We start from the raw sequence: 18674 nt of genomic DNA, 5'->3' as shown, positions 1-18674 counted from the left end.
AAAAGACTGCAGCCTCCTGCTTTTCCTCCCTCCCGAGCCCCAGATAACTGTACTGCATATAGAGCTTTTACCATTACTATTATAAGTCAACGGTGCATCTTAAAAATAAATTGATTGACAATATATGCAATAATCTGCCAGTCTCCTTATGTGTGAGTTTCTGCTTTGCAACCAAACACTATATTTAAGCTGTTCTAATTTTCAAAGGAGGAATTCTCTGCCGTAGATGCAAAAACTGTGCCTGCATTTAGGCTGAGACCATCAATATGCAAAAAAGCACAGAGTGCTGCCAGGGAGTCCTCCTGGAGGGCAGGGGATGGCTGGGCTGCACCTCCTGGGTACAATGGGTACTCCTGGGATGGGCTGGCAAACATCAGAACTGTGTAGTGCGATTTCATTGCTGGAATTTGAGTGGAGGCCATAACATTGACACACAAATGACCTTAAAATCAGTTACAACTGTGAGCCAAAAGAGGAGGCAAAAATGCAGAGCAATAATTGTGAATCCCATTCATCGAGTCTTCTTAGCACTACTGGCTGCAGAATGAACAGAACACTCAGTTACACTGGGCAAGACATGGCACTGGCTTTCATGGTCAGAGAAGAAGGGAAGAAAGCACAAAACACATTTAATTCACTTACTGGAAGACAGCGTATATTTTTTTTAAATAAAGTAAACCGAAGATTTGACATTCAGATGGTAGCTCTCACTTAAAGCACGATTCCTAAGTGCCACAACGGTGGTTTTGGCTCCCTGAACCATTCCTAGCCTCCGATTTCACCTGCCTGGCAAAAGGCATTATTTACGTGCATAATTATACAGGTAATTTGGAGATGCAAGTTGTTGATGGGGGTGACCTGTCACCACCAGTAGCAGTCCGTCATTCTCATCTAAACGCTCCCGCTCATTTGACACTTTTATCCACCTTTCTTCCTGCTGTACCCCAGCACTGAAGGCCAGCAGAGGCTTCCCTTCCCAGTGGCTCCGGCAGCTCTCCAGCCTCAGGTGCCTCTCCAGCTGCCCCAGGAGCATGGCAGTGCTGTTCCAAACGTGTGCCCAGCTGGGCAGGGAGAGCAGCACGGCTCCCTGCCGGGCTGCAGGCGCAGAAAAGTGCCTGTTTGCTATGTTGCACATTGCTCCTAAAGCCTGTCTTTGCAGCCAGCCTTACCTGATGTTTAAAAAGGAGTTATAATGCTCATTTATCTGTTCCGGAGGAAAAAAAAATTGTTAATGCAGCCTTTGAATAAGTGCTATCCTGCTCTTTAAATGCTAAAGTTCACTAAAACTCCAGTGATTTATGTGCAGCTTTTGACTGCCAGCACCTGGCAGATGAAGAAACCTACTCAAGCTTCAGTCATAAACAGATAGCATACAATTTAATTTTAATGTGCTCGTTAGTCGTAGCACATTTCAGACATAATTGTGAACGCAACACAAAATTATAGCAAAAAGACAATTTTAATGCTGCTGTAGAAAAAAAGGTTATATGAAGAGTCATATAATGGTGCTTCATTGTCAACAACAAAACAGGGCACAGAGTGCATTACAGTGTCTGTGCTGTTTACATGCCAATATTTTATACATAGATTCTCATATGGTGTCAGCTGTCAGTTACTTCTGCAAATTAACTGCCAAAAATGGAGACGAACAGAATCACTTAGTGTGCTGGTAACCACGGGTTACCTTTCATATGCCTAAAGATAAAGCTGCAGTATGGAATCTTGGGAGAATAATTAGGCAGAACAAAACAGAAAGTTACCAATTGAAATAAAAAGGCATTCTACAATAGGAAATAACAACCAAGAGCGCTTATAAATAAGTAAAAGAGGTTATATCACAGAATGCCTCATAACTTTTAAGCAAAGTATTACAGTACAAACATTTTAAAGGCTTTATCAATGTTTAGGAAATACAGTACAAGTTTTTCAAATAGATTTAACCCTTTGAGCACTGAGTTTATTTTGAATTTTCTCTTTTTATTTTCTTTTATTACTTTTTTTTACTAATAAATACCTTTAAAAGTCACGTTGTGCAAAACAGTTATAATGCATGCCAGGAATGCAGTCCGTGGCTTCTGTTTCTTTAGACGGTTTAAAAAAAGAACAAAAAAAACAAACAAATAAATGATAGCAACACTAATAAATATGTATAATTTAAACATGAACCTCTATTAATATAGATGTACTGTATAGCAAAACAAAACAACACATACTTTGCTTTAAGAATAATGTTTCTGAATACTTTATAAATGCTATCTGTGGTATCTTTCATCATACAATTTACAACGTTTGGATGTTAAAAGGAAAACCGTTAGGCCTAAAAAATGAAATTTACACTATATATAGCAGTTCATACCTGGGGTTATCAGGTACAAAAAACACTGTTGCTAAAAATGCTGAAGAAAAAGAAAATGGCATTAACCACAATCACATTTTCCATAAGAGATTTTGAAATATCTATACAATATATACATCTATGTTTCAATGTGAAAATCATATTTTTAAATTTCAAGGTGTGAGACACCTCTGCATAAATGGAGGTTCATATTTGTAATCAGAACTAAGCTGGTAAGGGTTTAAAAAAAACCATATCCATACATTTTTACCAAATTAATGCAAAAGTGCTTCAAAGTACTCAGAGGGCTAAAGATTACAGGGTGAGAAATACCAGCACACTTAGGTCACATGAAAAAAGTGCACCAGAATCAGTTATAAATGCTTAATTAAACTGTCTGTTAATGCATGCAGCTTGATGCATCAGAGGGATGCATAGCAACTAAATCCAATTTACACAAAGTTCCAAACACTTACCACTGCATTTTAACCTTCATATTTTACCAGTAACAACAGCTGATTATGCACCTCTAAACACTGTACAGTTATACAAAACAGTTCAGCCCAGAGCGACTCTGGAGTTAAAATAAGAACATGTGCCAAGAATTAAACAGTAGCTTTAAGGCGTCTTTGACAGTTTTCCTCAAAGCAAATTACAGTTATTTTAATCAAAAGCAAATGCTACTGCTTCTCTAACTCTGAAACATACAGAAGATGATCCTCTGGTGACTTCCCATGTGTTTTACTAAGATGAAGTTTAACAGCATGCTTGCTTGCAAAAGTCCTGTTACAAAGTTTGCACTGGTAAGAAGTTCCGATATCTTCCTCTGGAGAGGATGTCACCAGCTTTTCAGACGGTGACTTTGCTTGTGCTATCTGATTGTTAATCTGTTCACTGGACAGTTTGGACAAGTCCCTTAACCTGAAACCCAGATGCGATTCAAGATGACTGATATAAGTTGAAGGAGTTCTGATCTGTGAAGCGCAATCATTACAAAAGAACACTGGATGCCCAGTGTCCAAATTTTTAAGGAACTTAGTTCCTCCCGTCCTTCGGAGCTGGTATTTCACATTGGCTAGCCAATGGCTAATGGTGGTCATTGAAAGTCCCGTAAACCTGGAAATGTGCATTCTTTCTTGAGGGCTTAGGTCTGACATTATGTATTTCCCCTCTGAAGTCTGCCGTAAACTGGCTGCAAACTGGGCCTGCAAGATGAGCAAGTGCTGAGGGTTCCAGTTAGACTGACGTCCCTTCCTTTTCTGAGCTGGTGTACTCTCTTCTGGTTCCTCTATTGTGGTACCATCAATGTCAGATTTCTCAGATATGCTGGAAGGTGTGGAAGATTTTGATGTGTGACTTTCTGTCAGGTTCTTCAGCATATCAGATATATCTGACAAGGCATTCTCGCGTAGCGGCGAGTTTGACATGAATGACACGACTGCAGATGTCTTTGCTGTTGTCACTGTAGATGAAGAAGATGCAGAAGATGTCGATGTGGATGACAAAAGCGCTGAACCCAAAGAGCAGCTTTTGTCACTCTTGCCTTTCGTCAAATCTATGGGTTGGTCATTGTTGACATGATAAAAATAACGGTCCAAGTGGTCTGTTTTTTTGGACTGGAGAGGTGGGGTGGCCACTGCAGCCTTTTCTGCCAAACTGTTGCTCATTTTAAAAAGCATGCTCATTGGATCCAACGCGGGCAAAGATGGCTTTGCTGCCTTCCCAAGATGAATATTCATGACAGACTGCAGTGCACTTAATGGGTTTACAAATGGCTGCTCAGGAGGGTGATCAGTAATGATAGCCGTGCTACTGCTTAAAGAACCTACAATTGACTTAGCAGGCTCTTTCCCATTTTCCACAGGTTCTACAGTTGGACTGTCCTTGCAAACATCTCTTTGAGGGACTGGGCTATTTTGTTGGCTTTTAAAGCCACCATCATTGGAGGCCTCCATTTTGAGAGGTTCACTGACTTCACTACTGCACGGTGAAGGTGTTGCACGCTTCATTGGAGAAAGCTTCCCTTCGGGCTCCTTCATTTTTTCCTCTACTTTAGCCACCTTCTCAGTGACTTTCTTTACTAATTCTTCCATGGCGTGAAAATTTGTTTTTGGCACAGGTGAGGTCTGGCTGCTTGGTGGAGATACCAAGGGCTGGCTTTTAGATGGCGATACTAGTTCACTGTTTCCAAACATGGGCTTTAACGGTGCACTCTTCCCAGATGAACCCAATGACAGCTTCATCATATTAGGCAGCTGATAAGCAGCATGAATGCTAGGGTAGCCACCCCAGCTTGGGGTGCCATTCTGGGCTTTATTTATAGCTGATGTAACTGTGTTTTCTAAAGACTTCAATATATCCAGTCCCCCTTTAGGGCTTTCTTCTAGGTCATTTTCAGTCAAGTAATGGTATTTCGAAGAGATATCATACTTCTCCTCATCCTCACTTGACTTTTCTTTCTCTTTCATTTTGTCATCAGCAGTGCTTCTTTCTTTATCTACTTCTTTTTTTATTTCAACATTTAGTTTAGGGGAAACACTAGAAGGCGTATTGGAAGGAGATGTGAAAGTGGTGGCAGCTAGTGGCACAGACTGGACTTTCTCATCTACTAAGGATGTTACTGTAGGTGTTGCTGGGGCTTCTATAATAGGCTTCCCTTTTTTCATGGCAGAGTTGGTGACTTTAATAAAATGTCCCGTCACCATCATGTGGGCAGTGAGTTCCTGCAGAGTGTCATGAGAACTTCCACATTCCATGCACTTCAGAATTTGAGATTTCCTCGCTTCAAAGTGCCAGGCATAGCTGGCACCGTTCTGATGACCATAGCGATTATTTGGTGTAATGTAAGGATTGGAATTCTTTTGAAGTGCATCGTTGGTGTCTGAGACAGGTGCTTTTGGTGTCCCACCTGTGGAATCTGGAGAACTTGGAAGTTCAAGCTCTAGTGATGCTTTCTTTCTAGTAGCTGGGATAATTTTAGCTGCTACAGGTGTAACAGGTTCCTTCAGAGGCACTTTTTGGTAGTGTTTTGTTTTGATCATATGAACACTCAAATCCTGAAGAGATTCAAATGAATGACCACAGTACATACACTTTAATACTTTCTGGGCATCTTCTTTCCCTTCCATTTCAAGCAAAGAACGTTTACGAGGTTTGGACCATCTTTTAGGGTTATTGTTATCAGTTTCATGGTTGTCATCTCGATAATGTCCCGTTTCATTCATGTGCACTGTTAATTCTACTAAAGTATCATAGGCAGCACTGCAGTCTTTACAGCGGAATTTACTGGCTCCAGTAAATATAGAGCCATAAAGCTTACTGCTTTGTCTGTACAATTGAACTGTGCTAAAAAGGCTTGGTTCAGGAAGAATTCTGCTCTGAGAAACTTGCTGCAATGTTTTAGCCATTGCGGTCTGGTGCCAGTCAAAGCTGCCACTTCCACAACTGCTGCTGCTGCTGCTGCTACTGCTGCTGCTGCCATTGTTTTTTTCTGAAATTGGCTGGTGAAGATTCAAATTGAGATTGGACCAGTAGGAATTGGAGAGGAAGTTGTTATATACAGCTTTCATTTGTTCTAAACTATCAGATACGGTAGAGTCTTCAAGTGGTATTGAAACCTCCTTGCTCTCTTCTTCATTTTTAATAGAACTGCTCTCAAAGTCTGCCATGCGGTCACTCGTCTCACTGATATGTGATTCACTGTCCATTTCATGGCTTGAAAATTCAGCTGCTGGAGAGTTTTGGTAGCTTTGGCAGTTCTTACTGAAGTCTTTTTCTGGACATGCATATTTTGCAGAAGGCTCTCCATCAGCTGTGTTTTCATCAGCTTCCACATCTTCTTCCACCAGTGCTGCTGCTTTTAGTTCATCTGAAACATAGGCTATTATGAAGAGAAGAAAAATAAGTTAGTTTCTGCTGATCATACTTTCACTCAAGTGTTTCAGCCAAAGAACAGCACTTATTTGTAAAATTAAACAGTTAAAATTTAGCGTTTCTTCCGAGCAAGAAAAAAATCTGCTCTTCAAACATAATTTGCCACCTTATTCTTCTCAAGGGGCAACAGCTTGAAATTAAAACTAAATTTGAAATTAATGAAGCACATTCTGGAGGTGGCATTCATTTCTAAAGTAATAAATTACTTGTATCAACCTCAGAGACAGCAGTTCCTGTCTGTCAATTAATATGTCTTATGCTTCTCCTACCCCTAATGCATTTCTTAACAGACAGATTCACAATTTAAATTAAGCAAGCATTTTTTGCTCATTACAGTTTTGAGACTCAATCCTTAATAAATATAGAGCACAACAAACATCAAAAATTCCTACAAAGTAAAAGAATTCCTAATTGCAATAATAAAAAAATGAGATTTTCAAGAAGTTATCATTATTAGTAGTATCATATTTTAAAGGAGGAGAGAGTAAAAGTAGGTGACACAACCTTCTGAAACAACTCACTACGAGTTGAAGGGTATTCATTATGAGTATAACAAATGACCCATTCACATTTAAACATACCTTTCTCAACGAGAAAGCCCATGCAGAATTATGTCAGGAGCTATGTCAGGAGCTAGTTCAAGAAAATTGGTATGCTGTACTCATTCTTGCTGTATAAATATATACAAGACCTTCCAGTGGACCTTACAAATGTCAAAGTGTTTGCTCTTTAGACTACTTTGTCAATATTTACTCAGCATAAGCTACACAGACACCCAACAGGGATCCTGTCTTTTTTTCCTTCTCAAGTAATGTAACTGGTGATGTAAATTTAAGATACTCTTCCTGAATAGGATAGTTGGGAACTGACAGTAAACACGTTCTCTTTTTCTCCACTGCTTCTGTGCACGTATTGTACATACATTAAGTCTACCTTAGTTTTTCCTTCAGGAAAGAAAATTATGGTTAGGTTAAGAGAGGGATCATTAATTGATAAAAAAAATCTATTTTTACATAGTGAGTTAATTTGCAGCTATTCTTATTAAATAGAATTTAGAATTTGCTTTCAATCTCTCACAATTACAATTACAAACTTCAAAAGAACATGTTTCCAGTAGACGAGGGGTAAGGACACTTGACTTTTGACCTTCCCTGGAACACATCTGGAATGTGTGGGTATCTGTATCGTAAACACATCTATAGCCTGTTTATGCAGGCAACAGTGCAAAGAAGATAATGATTAGCATCCCAAGAACACCTACTCTAGCTCACAGAGAGAAAAATGTAGGACAGTGTAGTAGATATCACATACACAGTATTGAACTTTGCAAATTGTGATTAAATGTTGCCAGAAAATCACAAAAGAAGAAAGCAGCTGTTAAAGCAACAATGAAATTAGGCTTTTAGTTTCGTATGCAGTACTTCTTCATTCAGTTAGGAAATACAAAACATTCACTACTGTTTCTCACAAGGCTCTGAATAGTAGCAAGTCTTGCTCCAAGCACATAAAATTATATAATCTGATCTACAGAATAGTTGCTAAGCCTCTGAAAGCACAAACACATCACATGAAACAACAGATAATTAAGTATTTCAGTGTAGGTCATTTCAAAACGGAAGAGCCATGCAGCAAAGTTCTTATTTTCAACATTTGTATGAATGTAGTTTGAATTAAGTTTTAAAAATTTCAATTATTATATTATTTTGAAAATGCTGTTAAGATCAGACTTCAAAAGGAGGTATATGTGCACTAATGAAATAGAGCTGCTCTCTTTTACTTCATTCTATGCTTTTTCAAAATATATTGAAAGAATTCAAGATTCTTATTTTATGTACACTACAGTCATGCTGGCAATCTGTAGCCAAGATTGGTGTCTATCCAGCAAATGCTTGCAATGAAACCACTATAAAGAATTTAACATCTAAGAAGGTGGACTTCACTCAGTACTTTTGTTCCCTTATACATGGTACAGATTCCTTTTCATCTCATATGTTTCTTCCATCGTGTTTCTAAACTCTACCAAATCTTCAGCAAAGGAAAGCATAAGGGTTAAAATTATATTCTAAAGCTGAAAAAAAATTAAGTAATCCCTGGTAACATGTAAACAACTGGCTAACAACTGCCTCAGTCTGAAGCACACCAAAGATCCAAGTGATAAGAATAAGGAAAGATGGAAGGAAGAAATGCCAGCATGAACCAACGATCCTGGAATTAAATGTACTCTTTTCTCTCTTGTGGAGTTTTACTTTTACCACTTCCATTCCTTAGCTGCATGTGAAATTGAAGACAAACTCTCTTTTTAGGACATAAAATCCAAGGTTATTGTCACTCTGCCTGCATTAGCAAGACCTGCACACCTGCAGATTGAGATGAAAGACCAAGGCACCTTATAAACGTACCCACTCTTTGCTCCTTCTGTCCACTGCGTGCTCATTCTCACACCAAAGCCCTGGGCCCTACAGACCATGCAGAGGTGCTCCTGTAGGCTGCTTAGTCCTTAATTTGTGTGGTTTTCTTTACATTTTTGTTTCTCTTATTAAAATCTTACGAATTTTGTTTGGATGAAAAACTCATATTGTCACATTCACAGTTTTTTTCAAGAGCGAGTTTTATACTGGGGAAAAACTCCAGCATGTGGCTCATTTAAATGTAAATCTATTTACCTTTCATGCTTTCTTTGCCCTTTTCACCAACTATCAAGCATATTTGCGTGTTAACCAGGAGCTGCCTCCTTTGTAGCTGTTCTCCCTCCTAAGCTCAAGTTGCAAAGCCAAGTTGTGACATCGATCTTTAATCTAGATATGTGGGAAATGAGACACAAATGACAGCATGGAATTTAACTCTGCAACTTTAATAAAGTGACAGTTTGAACAACTCCTTCTGCTCTTTCCACTGCACAAGGGAGAGGAGCGATGAAACACAACTTACTTGAACTTCTTCAGTCCCTTCACTTAGAACATAACCCTCGGTGGTTTGTGGAAGAAGCTTATAACATCTTATTCCAAGGGCTGGTCATCTAGCATTTGCCTTCAGGGCTGGTGCGTAGCAGCAGGAGGCAACCCACCAAATCCTGGGCCATACAAACACATAATAGCAGATTTGGGCCATTCTGAAAGATTTCCAGCATCTACATTTAAGTTTACAGTGACTGAAAGGCTCATCACTCCCTGAAGCCTTGTCCTCAGAGCATTGATGCAACAGACAATGTGCACATCTCCTCCTCAGAAAACCCTGCCAAACTGTTATCAGCATTGTGGGACAGATGAAGATAGAGAGTTAAGGCCAAAAGACAATTCCACACCATCAAACAGTACGGGAAGCTCTGATCCTGCCGACCTCACTACACTCGGCTCAGAGGAGTGGAACAACTGGTGCTGTCTGCGTGCAGATGGTGACAGCTTTGCTGTTACAGAGCGCAGGACAAGGAAGGCAGAGAGATTTTGTCTTAGGTTAAGCACCTACAGGAAGAGCAAAGACACTACGCAGAAAAGAAGAACAAAATCAGGAGGTGATGGTAAAACAAAGAACCCCGCAACTTTTCATTGAGATCTACTGCCTGGTGGAGACCGTTTTTAAGAAGCACTGGCTCCAGCCCATCTTTGCTCAGCCACTTGCTTCTTATTAGAAATAAAAAACAAAAGAGAGATTCTCGGTTTGATGTGTTTCACGTACAAAGTAACGCCTAAACAGCAGGGCATCTGTACAACCTTTCTTCAATGCCTTGACAGCAAAGTATGAGGTAAAAAAACCCAACACTTTAAAGGCAATCCTAACAGCAGAAGAAGTTAATAAGAATGGAAATGAAAGAAATTACGTGCTTCTATATTTTTGTTTTTTACTTCCCAGTGTCAAAGAAGAAAAAAAGTCACAGTTTCCCAAAAAGTTTTTAGTTTACATCTTGTAGGACATCAAAACTCACAGGAAATTGGTTGCAAGATGAGTATTGTTGTTAGAGCGAGACAGTATTTGACAAAAGATGGGAAGTAGTTCTATGGGGAGGCTCTCAGTTCCTACAGAAGATGAGGGCATTAAAGGGATTCCGAAACCTACTGCAGGTGCAGCTATACAGAGGTTGAGAACAGACAGTTCCCTCATTAATATTTATTATAATTATTAACTAAACTGCTAGGTAAAAATGAAATTAACACATTTTATATAAATACATAAATGTAAGCTGTGGTATAATGGAATTCATTTCCACAGAAGAGGGAATTACCTTCATAACTGAGCTATGGATCATTTCTTTGCCAGTGGAAATAAATTGTGATACATCACTACCTAAAGTGATGTATATGGATACATCTTGCATTGACACTAATAAACTGATGGACTTCTTTCTATGCAGACACCAGAAGAACTATAGACACCACAGACACTATATACATGTATACACCATCTGCATCTGAGACCATATATTTTGGCTTATATTTAATTGGAGCATTTTTGAAATGTCTTGTTTTAATTATGTGCTTTTTGCACCAATACTTTATTTTAGTTAGCTTACTGGTATAAATAAGAACTAGAATACAAGCTTTCTCCTTGAAAAAATATCAAAAAATTCAAATATTCTTCTTGCAAGAAAAAAAAATGTTTGACTACAAAAGTCAAGCATCCAGTGGTTCATCAAAATTCTTCAATTCCTTGGAATTTTTCTGGCTTTAACAAAACAGCCTTATACTAGAAAATCACAACCAACTTTATTACTTACTTATGCATGGTTTGAAATAATCGTTCAATAGTAAGGTTCATTTCCTAAACCATCTGATTTTTGAGTGCATCTTGAAGAAAGCATCTTATCCCCTTAACAAAACCTGAATCCATTTTAATCTCACACCTTGAGAACAAAAGAAAGGTTGAGAGTAAGAAGGATACAGTCATCTAAGGAATTACCCTTTTTTAAAAACAACCAAACAAAAAAAAAATTAGGCAATCTACAGAAAAATCTTTGAGGAGTCCACAGTTTCTGTGGAGCCATTCAGCCAAAGCGGGGCACGGCCCAAACGCAAGCCAAGGAAATGGCAAGAGGAAACAGAAGTTCTCAGATGTTCTGACTGTGCCAATGGACCCGTGCTCACACAATTAATGAAGAGAGGCAAGAGAAAATGCAGTGGATTGAGTCAATCAAAGACCTAACATAACTGTAGGCATACAAAAGTTAGTCTGTTAGAAAACTCCCACTCCACAGGCCTTTCAGTTACAGGAGGAAAGGCAAACATCTCACCCACAACATAAGCTATTCCTACACGGAGATTGACTAATAATTCACATGTAGCTGAAACTGTTTGAGACTCCACCACATGGCAGAGCTGTTAGTGTACTCCTCAGGAGGCAACAGAAGGGAAAAGCAGGAGAGCCTCCCTGCTCACCTGAATGGCATGTGAGAACACTGCTTATAAACAGGCATGGCCATGCACCATGACCTGTTAGAAAGGTCAAAGGTTCTATTTCACACAGGCATTACTGTCCGTTGTGGGAGACAAATGTTGTTTCCAGGAGGAGAGAGCATTTCTCTCACCTGTTGGCTGAAGCAGCTGGTGCTCTGCACTAAGATGCGATCCTACTCCAAAACTGATTATTTTGCCCATTGGCAAGATCAAGAATATTCATTTGAACATGCTGATTTGATGTGGTATACATGACTCATGCTTGTTTAGCTGTCTGGGTGTTTTTTTTTCCTGGTGTTTTGATACATTTGCAGCATTTTCACACCAACAACGCTGTACTATGAAGTTATGGGAATCAGCACATGGATGGATGTCACACAGCACGCCAATCTAATGGGTGACTATCATTAGGCACCAGAAACTTTGAAGTGTACTTCTGTTTGTTTCTTCACGAACATACTGCAGCAGCTATCTGATACAAAGAGCTTAGAAACAGGCCAAAGGAAGCTAGTCAGCTGCTCTAATCCAGCATCCTGGCCTGGTATTATGTTTGGAGCAACTTCACAGAGCTCAAATCGACCGCTAAGTGCTAAGAGTTGAGAATTACATGGAAAAGAATACAGAGAGAAGAGATGGGATCAAAAACTGAGTTTACATGTAATTACTGTTCAGAACATAGAGCAAAAGCAAAGCAAGCTGGTTGCAAGCACCTTTTCCTCATGCTGCTGTACTATATACTCCCCCAGCTTTTGTGTAGGTTTTAAAGGAAGGTGAAAATTCCCATCTAATTTTGACTTCAAACCTAACTCTGCAACATGAAAGGTACCACAGCAGCAGCCTACCAATGAAAACAGTAAACATTCAAAAATTGCTACTAATTCTCCTAACGGAGGAATTTATCTTCCTAGAACCAAATACTGTTTGGGCATTTGTTAAATGAGATATTCCTGTGCAAAGCTCACATTTATGTATTATCTCCTTCATTAAATACACACCTGAAAAAACAGAATGCTATTATATTAAATGCTGGCTTAGAAACAATCTAGCACCACTGGAAAATATCACTGTAACATGGTGTTCAAAAGATTCAGTGAGTGCTTTACTCTTCACAGCAACCCTGTTCTTATTCAAAGTTTATAGCTGCAGACCTGGAAATTCAAATAGCTAAAAATTACTTGCCCAGTGCCAGACAAGAAGACAAGTAAAGAAGCCAACAACTCCTGCAGGTTAATATATATAATGAAGCTATTTACACAAAATATGACAAGAAAGCTTAAGTCTGTGTTTCTGTTCCTGTGCTTCTTCACAGTGTGTGTATGTGACTGCAACCTACGTGTATAATTGAAAATAATTGACAGTTTTCAGCTTCCTCCAGGTAGGCTGTGAGCATCAGTTTCACTAGGGCTGCACTAGAGATGAAAGATGATGGATCATGCCCCACTCCTCCAAGGCTGTCCTCTGCCTTGCCTTCAGACTGAACTCCCCAAATTAAACTTGTTTTTTTTAGGGTTCTTCTAAAATCTGCTCAATTTATCCACTCATTAAGTACAACATCCGATCTTCCTAACGTGGAGAACAGCACACAGTCACATCACAGAGCAATGTAACCTTGTGCACATAGGGTTTTGTGAGGTCAGTCTGAAATCTGTCTCTCTTTGAGAGCTGATCTGCCTTTTCACACAGTATGTTTCTAACAAAAAGCAATTAACAATTAAAAAAATTTTGAGAGACAACCCAGTCCAAATTACTCCCATGTATAATGCACAAAACCATTTTAAAAGAGATTTTCTCACATAAAACTTGCTTCCAGATGCCATAATTGTACGGTTGGAAGAGAGCATCATGCTTAGGAGAAACCAGTCTAACAGTTCAGACAGCCTGCCTGGTCTGGAAAAACAGATCCTTTATTTTGTTCTCCTGAATTTGCAGCCACACATACACAATAGGGCTGGCTTCCTAAAACACTACCACACAGAAGCAGGGGGACAGTTTACGTCCTGCTCTGCGTGCCCCCAGTTGATGACCAGAAGCAGCACACGATTGCTGTGTCAACACTATGGGCTTCTGTGAGGACAAAAGGCCATTGCTTGCTATTGTATTTGCACTTGAGGACAGCAGAGATTTTGATGGTCCCTATGAGCTGGAATGTCTGGCTGATCCTGCTGGAAGAGAAATGGGAGAAAAAAATGCCTTGGCCTTTCCTGTCACAGCATAAACCATCTTTCACAAGTACTGTCAGAACTAGATCAAACAGGTATGTACGAAACAAAGACTATGAACACCCACTGGGAATTCTCACTTGCTGTTTGGTTCAAGATTGATGGCCATCAATACTCAGAGTGCCTTCCTCTTCCTCCCCACCCTGCAGGTCAATGGGAAGGGTGACCTTCCTGACAGAACACCAAAGGCAAATATGCTCACCAAAGCACCAAAGCTCACTGCAGGAATACCAAGCTCTCCACGAGCCCTTGAGAGGCTCACGAGCCAGCTAGCTGGTCACAGAGAGGGGCAGCACGGGGGGATCAAGAGCCAGACATAAACTGTTGGCGTAAACAGCTCATAAGCAGCCCCACAGTCTGAAAACATTCACATAAACTTAACAAATACAATTAAGTATGTGCATTAGTAACAGGAAAAAAAAAATCTACATTTGCTGTATAAATTATTCATCACAAGTAAATGTGATCTACTCTAAGTGAGACAAAACTGGTTTTCTGTTGGTTTCTAAGACAGTTGCTTCGTGTAAAGTACTACACACGTATTAGATTATCCCACTCCAGGCAAGCACATATTACAGCAAGAAATAAGTAGAGAAAAAAGCCTCATGTTATGCCTTCCCCCTGATTTTGATTTAGGAGGTATTCTGCTTTTTGGACTCCTGATAGGATTTTTCTATGCATAGAACTACCATTTCCTCAAGTAGACAGAAATATTTACTGGAATCTCCAAAGAATAAAATATTTGGATATATATATATTTTTAAATAACATTCACTGTCAACATACTGTTAAGAACAGCCACATTCTCTACACGACCTTTTGAATTGGTACTAAAACGCGCAGTGACGCAATCACTGCTTGCTATCAGCATTTGGGTGGCATCTTTCTTTTAATCACTGAAAAGCACTCAGGGCATTCACCAAACTAATACAAGATTCACAGTCAAATCCAGGATAAGCAGGCATGAGCATAAAAGTTCTCAATATGGCTCTAATAGCTCTTAATTATTATAATCCTTCACTGAGCAAACAGATGTTGTGAGGGAACTTTAGTTTCTTCGAATGTAGTAATCAAACCATTCTGCTTCTGCCCTGCCTCTTTTCAGTAAATGCTTTGTATAGCAGAGTGGAAACAGCAAATTTCGTGGCAAAATGACCATTTAATTGTCACAAAAATCTGTTTTTGAACAAAACTGATGTTGTCATTTCTTTTCATCCACATTTCTCTGAGCCTTCTGATTGCAGTTTAGAATTGTGGTGACTGAAAAACCTTACACCTTACTTTCTAAGCGCCCCACATCTTTGGTCGCTCCCAAACTGCCCACATCTTACAAGCTTTACAGTGACCACAACGCAGGCTGTGTATCTGTGTTTAATCATTCTAACATTAACATACATCCCTGGAGCTGCAGCCTTCATTTTTCTAGCCAACTTTAAATTCCCATTGAAGCCTTTCATACAGTACTTTCAATAGCTATTTTGGTTGCAGTGAGTACTTACAATAAACTCCATACAATGGTATGAATGGTATAGTAGAAATCCAAATGATTTCAATCACAATTTCAGCTATTGTGAACTTGTACTTATAATGAAGTTTCTCCATGAAAAAAGGAGTTCACTGTGGGCCAACAGAGCTTTGTGTCCTTTCACAGTTTTTATTCAGCCCTCATTTAAGAAAAACAACTATTGACTACTATATGAATCTCAGGACTTAGAGAAAGCAAGGATCCCAAGGATTACCTCTACAAGATGGCCCCCACTTGTTTTGTATAGATAGCAAAAAAAAAAAAAAAAAAAAAGCACTGAATATTCATTTCACTCATTTGCTAACTATACTAATATACCCTTTTGTAAATGAGTCTCTATCTCCAGCACTAGCTATTGAACTGAAGGGTATTTGAATAGGTGGGTTTTGCTATAATGCCACACTAAGATAATGTGCTAGAAACAAATGGTTCACTGATTCCTGAATAGAAAATTTGCTGGAAAACCCTGAGAACCAGAAGATGAGGGGGAGGGGATTAAAATGTCTCATCAGAGCCACCAACCAAACCCCTGTCATTTTTAAAAGATGCTCCTATGGCACAATATGAATAGTTTATAGCCACAATTGTGAACATTCAATGTCATATAAGAAAAGACACTTGTCAAGAGCCTTTCCCTTACAAGCACCCTCATCATGACCTGTGTTAATGAAGTTAATTGAATTTAAGATCAATAATGGTTAATTATTGCAATTTGACATTCTGAGATAAATGGCTTTAAGACAGAGAAATGTGTGTGTATGTGAATTCTCTCCAAAGAAGGTGAACATGTTACAGCCTAAGAGGGATCACACAGTCCTTCCATTGATCCTGGTACAATCTGATCGACCTAATCCTCTGATGAATGTGGGCTTTTCACAGCTACAAGTAAATGTTCTACAAGACTACTCTAACCCTTGTCACTGACCAAATCTATATGAGCTGTACACTAGAAATCTATTGAGATAGATTAAAGAACTGCTGTAGAAACAAGAGATGCTTCAATAAAGATGAAGTTTTATTATATTGACTACTAATGTTACATGCACTATGTAATTATGAATGCTTACAGATCATAAGAGCTTAATTTTGGCCAGTTGGATGTAAATGACCGTGATTGAAAAACAGTACGAAATTAAAAAAAAAAAAAAAAAAGATAAAATAATCTAACAACCACCGTGAATTTGATCAATTATACGTGAATGTTCAATAAGCAAGAGATTTCAAGATCACCCTGGTAATGTGCCAGAAGATGCTCGCAGACAGGTATTTATTTCATAAAGTCACTCATCAACCCGCTTCATTTAGGTTTTTTTTTGAGTTTACTTTCCAGTAGTTCCTGGAAGACATTTTTTCAAACGTGTTAGTAATGATATTCTTACATGCATACCGAACAAGTTAAATGACCACTTACAAGATTTATAATGACAAAGTAAATGTCAAGGAAAAAGTATTACTGATTGCAGAGCACTGACAATAAAAAGCCGCTGAAGAGTTCTGTCAAAATGTAAGATTATGCAAAAACACTATTGAGAACACTGCTAATCATCTGCTCTTGTCAATTACTTGAAGGGTATCTGACAGCATATTTACATTAAACACATTTCAGCAGCAAAATCCTTAATGCTGTATCAGAATATTTTCATTATCATTAGAAATCCTCTAAAAAGTCCTTTTGCAGCAGAGCATTATAGCAACAATGATGTAATATCTACCTCTGTACCAGGCATCTATTTCACGCTATTATAGCTACATAACATTTGAAATAATATAACCAAAGATTAAATATACATGTAAGATGGCAGTCTCCATGTTCCCTTACCCAGTGTTGGTACTTTTCAAGTTATAGCTTTGTAGGAGTCTCAAACTAAGCACAAATGAATGATCTGTCTTTGTCTGGCCATTCTTTTAGCCTTTTACTCCTCGTGTGGCTGTATTTTATTATGGCAAAAGACATTATCAAGCAGACATTTTTTCTAAATCTTTGATTGTAACTTACAATTCAGCTGCTTTATGAAGAGCCACATTAACCACCAGTACCTTTCACCCGCAGTGGAAACTTATTTTAGTTACGTCTATCTTATACTTTATGGAACCCTTCCTGCAAAATAGAGAAATAAATGAAATGTAATGAAAATGAAATGTTGATCCTTTCCATGCTTCAGCAGGCGTTACTAAAAAAGCATACATAACCCTGTTGGATGCGTAAAACAGTACGCATGCATAAAAATGGACAGAGCGTAAACACGAGCTGCCTTTCAGAAGGAATTCATTGTGGCCTAGAGAAAAAGGAAGGAAAATTCAATCCCTAATGTGGCTCGCAGGATCGATTCATGGTCCCTCCACTACCCTTGCTGCAGACAACACACTTAAACTCAGTTTACCTGTCTGTAAAATTGGAAAATAGTCCTGATGCTCTTACTGCATTTAAGAAAACACTCACTGAAACGAACCTTGCAGAAAGCCCAGCTCACACTTCACAACCTGGATTAAATTCAATCCTCATTCAAACCATACAGCTAAGTGGCATTACACACACAGCCTTCACTTTTTAAGTCAAAGACAAAGGTGATTTGTGTAATAATAAAATACAAATCTGAAACGAGTTCAATGTGAGTCAGTGTGTTGTACACACACCCATTCTGATGTACCTATCCACGTCTACTTGCTTTCATCTGAAAATGAGACAGAAAACTCCACCCTGCCAGCATGCAAAACCTGCAGCAAGCAGGGCCAGCAGCTTGTCCTTCCATCCTCACATGCAGCAGCCTTTGATGCAGCATGGAAGCACCTGCAAGCATAAGCAGCAGCAATCGCTGTACCCTACTGGGTGTTGCACAGACCTGATGCTATTCCAAGGTGCTCATAGCTACAGACAGACAGACTTCTGCTCTCCTCTGAGCTGCTGGCCCTGCCCAGCTAACTGCAGTCCAATTCCAGCCAAGTCACCTGAAAAAAAAACACTGCTGCATGGTTTCTGTGCTTCTATGGTGCGGCCCTCCTCTTCGTCCTGTCCACATCAATCCCAAGCCCTCCACTCATTTCTGAGACAGCACACCTGGGTTCTGAGAGCTCCCAGCAGCAGTGCTTCAACAAAACTACACAAAGCTAGGCTAATGCTGAAGTCTCTGTAAAGCTATGTGCTGGGTAGATGTTTTTTTTTTTTTTTTTTGTGAGTGTATGTTATTTTAAATGTAAAATACATTGATTGATCTCTCCAGGAGAGCAGGTTTTTTTTTTCCCAAGTGAACAAGGAAAACCTTGGTTCCCAAGACAAGACC

General features: G+C 39.1%; 1 protein-coding gene across 1 annotated transcript in view; it reads right to left on the bottom strand.

The window, feature by feature from the left end:
- Positions 1-1366: 1366 nt before the first annotated feature.
- The window catches only part of TSHZ3 (teashirt zinc finger homeobox 3), a 62613-nt gene continuing 45305 nt past the window's right edge, over positions 1367-18674 (bottom strand). The window contains exon 3 of the mRNA XM_052686577.1: positions 1367-6215. Coding sequence (XP_052542537.1) covers positions 3016-6215 — 3200 coding nt within the window. The 3' untranslated portion in view covers positions 1367-3015. The remainder of the gene's footprint in view (positions 6216-18674) is intronic.

This window comes from Tympanuchus pallidicinctus, unplaced genomic scaffold (genome assembly GCF_026119805.1).
Source record: "Tympanuchus pallidicinctus isolate F22 unplaced genomic scaffold, pur_lepc_1.0 scaffold22, whole genome shotgun sequence".
Taxonomy (NCBI): domain Eukaryota; kingdom Metazoa; phylum Chordata; class Aves; order Galliformes; family Phasianidae; genus Tympanuchus; species Tympanuchus pallidicinctus.
Note: the sequence above shows the minus strand (reverse complement) of the source record. Positions and strands in the feature narration are given on the sequence as shown.